The following is an 8,968-nucleotide window of genomic DNA, read 5'->3' on the forward strand; positions in this document are numbered from 1 at the left end:
CTGTTTCTGACGAAGGGCTTGATTTAAACGTTCCAGTTGCTGACTATAGATCTCTTCATTGACAGTTCATTGTGGATTGAGGAGTTTGAAATGAATTACTCCTTTGATGTCCCACCAAATGCAAAGCATCACCTTTCTGCGGATGGAGTCCAGGTTTTGGGGTCCGAAGTGGTTTTTTTCAAGGACTGAGCCATTGTTTTTAGCATTTAGTATTCACATAGAGAATCCATTTTTTATCACCGGTGACAATACTGTCCCAAAATGGTTTACGCGCATTACGCGCCAGAAGAGATGAAGCAACGTTCACACATTGGAAATGATGATCATTGGAGAGTTCGTGAGGCACCCAAATACCTTCTTTATAGAGTTTTCCCATATTCCTTAGATATTTACGTATTGTTTCATGAGAGACATGTAATTTCAGGGCCAGTATTGCCTTGGGTTAGACTCAACAAACGTCTTCAGAGCATCAATATCAATTCCAACATGTCGGCCCCTGCCATCACAATTTTTAAGGCTAAAGTCACCTGAACAAAATTTGCTGAACCATCGTTGACACTTTCAAACATTAAAAACATTTCCATAAACTTCTTTGATATTCTTTGTGGCTACAGAGGCATTGTTTCCCTTCTTGTATTCAAACACCATTACATGTCGATTGTGTGTGTTATCGTGCGCCATCACTATAAGGGATTATAAAACTAACAAAATCACACACACATAGCTATATCCTGAAAAACATTATCATTGTCTTTTTTTTACAATCTATTTACCACAGAGCTCACTTTAATTGCTCTCTTGGATTCTAAACTGATAAACTTTTAATTATTAGGTCAGAAGCCTATCTTTAATTAGGTGACTTGAAATAATCCAAATACATTGATGTTACTTGTATGCTGTGGAAAGGAAATAAATTCATTTTATTTATTCCTCTGATTTGTTGAAGTAATTACTTTGGTAGTAGCTTTATACTTTACAAAACTGTGTTATTTTAAAACAAATGGAGACTTACAGTGGACTTTGTTACAGCATGAGCTTAGATTACTAACTTTTGAAACAGTTGTATACAACTTCTAAATGGAGTAGAGAGGTAACTTTTATCATTAAGATATCTACTAATATATTAGATTTAATAAAATATATATCAAACTTTCTTTCTATAAAATAAGCTGTTGCATGATGTCATTAGGCCTGTGATTGTCTGTGCTGCTGTTAAAAATGTGTACTCTTTGTTGGAATGAATAGATAAAAAATTAAACATGTTCATGCAAAGACATTAATATTGGTTTAAATGACAAATATAACCTTCTCTTTAAAGGACAATTCTTATTTTGTGAAACAAATAAAATGAGAACAAAGAAATATCAATGAATCCTCTATCACAGAATCTGGTAATCTGTAAACCAATTATGTGGAACCTAGCTTTCGTGTCAACAGTTATGGAATTATTACTGCACAACAGCATAGTACATAGCTAAGTCAAATAGTTTTTATTTCATTATAAATCGTTTTATCAAAAAATCAACCCACTTAGTTTCAAAAACATTCCATGGTTATCATACTTTATGCTTGAAGTGCTTGTTTCAGATAGGTGTTGTTTATGAATTAATAAGTTTTTATGAATGCAAACACAGAAATGGGAATACAGGCTGAAATGGGTTAAGCGGTTTATTGTCTGGTTATTTTAAACAAGTTCTGTATAAAAAATTTATTTAGAACCAAAGTCAAACATATAGTCACTTTTTAAAATAATTTACACAGTTGCCCCTATTTTGTTATAACATACACAGAAATTTTGTAAATGTATTCCATACTTTTACACTTATAATAACAGGCTCTTATTCCTACAAATATTATTGTTTCTTGCCATCTTATAAATTCTCAGCTGATACGGTTTCTTTCTAACCTGTTAATTTTTCTAAATAACAACAACAACAAAAATATGAAAATATCTCAAACAGAAAGAACTCATCTCATAATTCTGAGTAGTTTCTATATTTACAAGTCTCATTAAATACATTACGACTAACCATTCAGATTCTTTAGCCCCAAAGTATTTGTCAGTAGATAACTAGACAAATGCTACTAAACAATGTCAGTTCAGGCCAAAAAAACAACAAAAAACTAATTATGTACATGTATACCTGTAAGTCACACATTTTACACTATGTACATAGCTGCATATATCTTTACAGTTAGTTATATGCAAGACACTTTGTACATGCATGCATGCATGCATGTGTGTGTGTGTATATCTGATCAAAGCATTTTACATACACAAAAAAGCCAAGTTAGAATAAAGGTATCAGACATATATAAATGTAATGTAAAATCTGGTATATTAAACATAAGAAATTGGGGAAAACTTGAACCCCTCCTTTTTCATATTCATGTTGCTGCTTATTCATGCTGCAATAAAAAAGGGAAGCCAAGCCCCCCCCCCCTTGTTTTGGGGTTTTACACACCCACCATTATCTTGCAATTAGCAACTAATCAGAAACATTAATGGTGCTGAGTAGTATTCTTGGCAGAAACAATCCAACTCACAATTGCACAAGGTTTGTTATATTTCCAAATTGTTACATACTTCATGACTAATAAGCTTCCTTCTTGAAAAACTTGACACATAGAATTTGTCTGACATGTTGTAAGCATTGTAGACCTTTCTATTTAATAGTAGAACAGATACTGTCTGCCATATATTTCTCTCTTCTTTTCTAGAAAACATTTAAATAACATTTCTAATGTAATGAATAACGCTGCCAGTAATATTCACTTGATATTTTAAACTCTTCAACCTGAACTTTTAACATTTTCACATACACTTATTCAGCATCACAGCTAACTCACCTGGGTCAGCATACCCTCCAGGTAATTTCCAGTGGGGTCTAGTGTGGTATTTTTCCTGGATTACCAAAATCTGGTTTCTTTCATTCACCACAAGACCAGCAACACCTGTTGATGTTTTAAACACATACCAATAAAAAGTAACACAGGCTTCAAATTTGCTAATATTATAAACTGCTGCTTATCTTATTTTGGTGATATTTAGATATTATGGCTATGTACCGTTCATTAAATTGAAAATAAATTTATCTTTAGTTAGATACAAATATTTCTGAATTCTTTAAAAGTTAACTGTGCTTAGTTAGATAACCTATGAAAAAAGAATGTGCTCAAATGTAAATGTGCTAACCCCTATATTGGGTAATGCACTACAGTTTCCTTTCTGAAAGGGACCAGATTGGTTTGGCTGCCACCCCCAAGTAGCCCTACACAACACTTGTTTCATATAAGTTGAATGCTGTTTTAAATGTGCACATCCTTGTCCTCCACAGCTAATCAGTTTTTTGTAGTATACACATTCAACAGTGTATTGGTTTTTCAAGTCTATTTATATAGTGAATGCTACAACTTGTGGCATTTTTCAAAAGAGTCAAAGGAGCAATTAAGACATCTTGAATTTACTTCACTCATTCATTATCTTCCACAAAACGAATCTTGATAATTACACAGGTTATTTTGATGTCTCATTCTGCATGTGCTTCTATTTTGTCATGTGTGGGTAACATTATTTGTGTTGAAGCATGGCAAAGTTGATAGCCCGAGGAGTAATAGACGACAAATTGAAACAAGAAACTAAGAAACCAAAACATATGTATTTTATACACTACTTATTATACAAATTTAATCATTTTTTTTTGTTTGTGTTGGACAAAATATAAGTATTATTTGTCATTTCCACAAAAATATATGTCCACTTTAAAAATATAGGTTTTTATATGAGAAATAGGAGACCTAGTATTGTCCAATGCAGTAGGACATCAGTAACCAATGCTATTTGCACTTTAGTATTTTGCACTCACACTGGCTTGGTTATCAGGCTTGTCTTAACAAGCTCTATGATATTGCAGTTATGGCTAGATAAGAATGTCAAAGACTTTTGGTCTTCCTTTCTCATTAACGATACTCCTCCATAACACTTGATACAGCATTTCAAAAACTGTAATAGAGATCTAGGTATTGTGTATGGTTGTAACTAACATTACTGTTTTAAGTCCTGCCTTTTGATCATTGATTTGTGAATTTGAAGAACTGTTTGTATCAACTGCTCTTTGGAGAAAAGGCAGCTAGAGAGTTAGAGAAATTGAATGTTAGGAATTTACTGTAAACCAAATAGATGCTAAACTTGTCAACTGTTGTGCCACAGCTCATATTTGTGGCCAATTAACATTGCATTAGCATAGGCAAATCATTCTTGTAAAATGAGATTAACCCTCTGTGTACCATATGGCATTTGACAAAATGATGGGTTAAAAAAGTTTAACAAGTATTTGGTATTGATTGCTATTATGTTTGTTAGAAAACGTGTATTCATATGTACAACCATAACCAATGGATAAGTTTCAATTCCATAGTAACTGTTTGATCTTAAACTTTATCGAAATAGATGGAGACTAGACACACAATGTTTTGTATGATAACAATAAAAACATGTCACTACAAATTACACCAAAGATTTGTCCCTTGTATTCATGATGTCATTGCAACTTTAACTATTTTTTTTCTGTGGCCAGTGCAATGGTGTCATAGTTCACTTGTAATTTTAGTTATGTCACAGCTCTTTACAAGGAGATTTCTACATAGCAAGATTATAAAACAACATTTCAAAGAAGAGACCCTCAGTATTCTCGAAGAAAGCAGAAAAGCTGCAGAACATTATGTTTAAATTCTGAATTCATTATCCAGGAAAATTCAAACTGATGCCTTAGTCTGCAAAATGATGGTTGCTGTTAAAAAAAAAAGAGAACCTTCTAACCCAAGTAATTAAGGTGGGCATACCTCAAGGTACAGTTATCAAGTAAAAGGTTCAGCTCCCAGCCACTCCTTGAAATCAATGGCTATTTCAATAACATAAATAACTAAAGACAGCCAAAGAAACTGGAATCATATCATTCCAGTGGTCATATATCCTCAAGTCCTCCGATTCAGCTCTATTGTACTTCATGCTTTGCTATGCTTGAATGTAGTCTGAATCTGAGATTCATATACAGTAGGGAGTAAGGAAATTTTAACATGGATGATCTAGGATTGATCTCATCACTCCTTTGTATAAGCTCATTAGAATCAAACTGTAGTGTTAGGCAACAGTGTATAATCGGAGTCATACTAGAGTGTAATCAACAATGAAGGAACTAGTTCCACTACCTGGAAGATTGTGGTTATGTAAAGTGACAAACATTCAGCATTTGTGAATCATAACCATTGTTATCAGAAAACTCAATCTTACCTACACCACTTCCCAGCCATTAGTTTTGTTCCTTCATTGGTCAGTCCAACATATGATACAAAAGTATATAAGCTATATAATTTATATTTCTGCTAATCAATAAAGGCATACTACTGAAAACATTTTTAACCACATCCCAACTTAACAATTATTACCAGTAACATTATCACAAACTCGTAATTATACTACCAGCAATCACATTACTATCAAGTAACTACAATTTCATTTTTTTTTTAACTGCAATACTATTATGATATTTTAATATAGTTATTAGATAATAATATAATAATAGTTTAATATAGTTATTAGATAATAATATAATAATAGTTTAATATAGTTATCACATAATAATATAATAATAGTTTAATATAGTTATCACATAATAATATAATAATAGTTTAATATAGTTATCACATAATAATATAATAATAGTTTAATATAGTTATCACATAATAATATAATAATAGTTTAATATAGTTATCACATAATAATATAATAATAGTTTAATATAGTTATCACATAATAATATAATAATAGTTTAATATAGTTATCACATTAATTACATGCTACTAACCAGTAATCAAACAATTATCAAATAACTATTACACTTTGTTCCTATACTAAAATACATTAAACCTTACCTATATATGTATGAGGGTATGAGGGCAGAAGATTTGGTTCATTTTTAGGTAGCCATTTTATCATCATTACATATGATGGTTTGGCATGATGAAATGTGAACCCATTCTACACAAAGATTGGATAAAAGATTACAGTCACTATTAGATTTTGAAAATTAAAGAGTAATTTATAATGAAACAAAGCTCTACCATATTCCATAAAATAATAAATTATGAACTTTGAAATATTTCATGGATGAACTTTATAAAACAAAGCTAATAACATTTGCCCAAGAACAAATTTTCAAGGATTTTCCAGTACCCATTTTCCAGAGCTCCTGAATATTTTGCCGTTACTATCTGATTTGTAGAAGCATAAGCATTCATTCAAACCTACTAAATTTGCTTCAGTGAAACCATTATTCAATAAGCCTGTGTATGTGTGTGTTTGTATACTTACAGCTGGTGAACTGCTGGACTGATTGTTACCAAACTTGATATGTACCCCTAGGGCTTCCTCCAAAGATTAACACATTTGACAAACCTATGTCAACCCCCAAGAGACCCTATGTCTTCCTCGTGCACAGCTGATAACTATTTAATGTAAGTACTACAACAACAACAAAAAAAAGCTAGAAGCTAACAACAGATTAGCATGCATACATTTCATCAGAATCTAAGGTAATGTGTCATAATTCAAATAGGTTTCTAGCAGAATTGTGAATCTATTAGAAAAAGTAGTTCTATACTTAATAATTTCATTATTAGATGCTCAGTCTGCCCTTGGCATAATTATGGCTACCTTCAGTATCACTTGAAGTTTTCCATAAGAGACAAACCTAACTGATGTTCACTAAAATTTTACGAATTAGAAAAATAATAATAATAATAATAATAATATATATGTGTGTGTGTGTGTGTGTGTGTGTGTGTGTGTGTGTGTGTGTGTGTGTGTGTGTGTGTGTGTGTGTGTGTGTGTGTGTGTGTATACGTACGTATATGTAAAACAGAAAATTTACTACAAAATGTATTAAATCTAATTTTCAGTTATATTCAACAATATTCTATACTTTATGAACCTATATTTCAAATCTTTTTTTGGGTCTACTAGATTGTAAGTAACAGAAAAATATTTCAATCTTAATTAACTTTTTATATGTAGGTGAAGTCACACAAGAAGAAAAAGTGAACACTAAATTAATCATGGTTTTCAATTGGTCCATTGCATTGTTTCAACCATTTATGCCTAGCACGCAAAGTGCATGTGATCAACACAGCCATGCTACTGTAACATGTGACTTACTTTTGTACAAGAAAAACAGCACTAAGTTGAGAAAGTAAATAAAAACTTTTATAAAATGGAAACCAAGAGGGCTTGAAAATAAAGTCTAAGATGAATTTTTATTGTGCATCACAAATAACTTAGGCAATGAATCCAGTGTTTTTCAAATTTCAATTCTTTTTACAAAATTCTGTTACTTTCAAAGCCTGAAAGAGAAATTTCATCATTTAATGGCTTTACAGTATTCCCATAGCCCATAAAAACCTTGAAATAAAATTGCTGGAACAAAAATGTCTTACTCTTTGTTTTGCATTTATGTTTGTTTAAGATTACAAATGAAAGTTATGCCAATATAGATGTTTCCACAAAACAAATGCTCAAAATTGGCCAGCACGTAATAAAATGGAATATTGGTATCTATCAGTTTTTGTTTTTCCATACCACCAGTCTATAAGTATAAGGATGAACACCCTTCAATTTGTTAAAAAGTTCAGAATGCTTACTTGTGATTTTTAGTTTCCTTTTTGTTTAGAGAAAACACGTTTTTCAACTGAATTTTCTTCATTTATTGGTAAATTTTAACATCAATTCACACCACTTGCTCCAAAGGTCAACTACTCTCTCTAACCTTTTACACCTGCTGCTTTTCATCTGTCTCCCATTTCTCTCCCTTCTAACCTAATAATACAGCACTGGCATTTGATAACACTTTGTCAGTTGCCAGTAACAAGCTTACAGTGAATTGTATTTTTGTAAATAGAATAAAATAATTACATCCCATTACTATTGTAATACTTTTTAAAATATGTAATAAAATTTAATAACTAAATTCAGCATCTTGAAATAGCCCGAATTTCTATCCCTTCCCCCTCACACACACACACAATTATTGCAATAAGACTTAAAATGTTCACAAATTTTGCCATTAATAAGGGTAAATCCCTTAATCTACCTAACGTATGTAAGCTAAATATAAAAAAAACATGTTTATGTATATAAAAGTATATTTATGACATCAGTAATACAGAGCAAGATGGTGATCACTGCTAATAAAAAAAAGAGAATACAATAATGAAAAATGTAACTCACTACTTACTTTCGAGAGAATAGGAACATAACCAGCTTGATGAAGAGGTACGTTAAACCATATTCCTCTGTTTCCATTTACCTGCCATTCTGAGAGGGAAGCTACCAAAATATTAATTGAATTATTTGCTTTTAGTAAATAAAATATCTGTGTAATATTGATATCACACCATCTCCTATACATTTTTGCTCAGGAAAAATATTTTTATGACTAAACTTAATCATGCAGCAAATCAGACTTTAAACCTCACAATAAAACTGCAGACTATTCAAACATCAATAAAAAGTGTAGGTTATTCATAAAATGTCAATTATTCTTTAACAACTAACACCTGAAGCTTATTCAACAACTTATATAACATAGAGACTATTCATTAACAAAACAGGTAAGTTATTAATCAATTTTTAAAAATATATACTTTTTTCTCAACAAACACATTATTTATTCATCAATAAACTACTTATACCATTATTCTATCAATATATACTGAGTTATTCATCAATAAAATATTTATTCTGTTACACTATAAATAAACATTGATTAAACAGGCCTGTGCTGGCTTTATTGTCTTGAAATTTTTACATGTTATACAGTAATTCTTGTACGCTGAAACCGAAAATGAAATCCATTGTTCTCTACCACGTACAGATTTTCACAAAACGTCATAATGCAATACACAAAAGAAAGAC

General features: G+C 31.2%; 1 protein-coding gene across 8 annotated transcripts in view; it reads right to left on the minus strand.

The window, feature by feature from the left end:
• Positions 1 to 8,968, minus strand: part of LOC106465437 (nudix hydrolase 8-like) — a 26,863-nt gene that overhangs the window by 5,507 nt on the left and 12,388 nt on the right. For all 8 annotated transcript variants that reach the window (XM_022393336.1, XM_013925666.2, XM_022393339.1 and 5 more), the window contains 3 exons: positions 8,289 to 8,380; positions 5,932 to 6,037; positions 2,851 to 2,955 (listed from right to left, as the gene is read on the minus strand). In XM_022393336.1, coding sequence (XP_022249044.1) covers positions 2,851 to 2,955; positions 5,932 to 6,037; positions 8,289 to 8,380 — 303 coding nt within the window. The remainder of the gene's footprint in view (positions 1 to 2,850; positions 2,956 to 5,931; positions 6,038 to 8,288; positions 8,381 to 8,968) is intronic.

The sequence above is a fragment of the Limulus polyphemus genome, unplaced genomic scaffold (assembly GCF_000517525.1).
Source record: "Limulus polyphemus unplaced genomic scaffold, Limulus_polyphemus-2.1.2 Scaffold1943, whole genome shotgun sequence".
Classification (NCBI taxonomy): domain Eukaryota; kingdom Metazoa; phylum Arthropoda; class Merostomata; order Xiphosura; family Limulidae; genus Limulus; species Limulus polyphemus.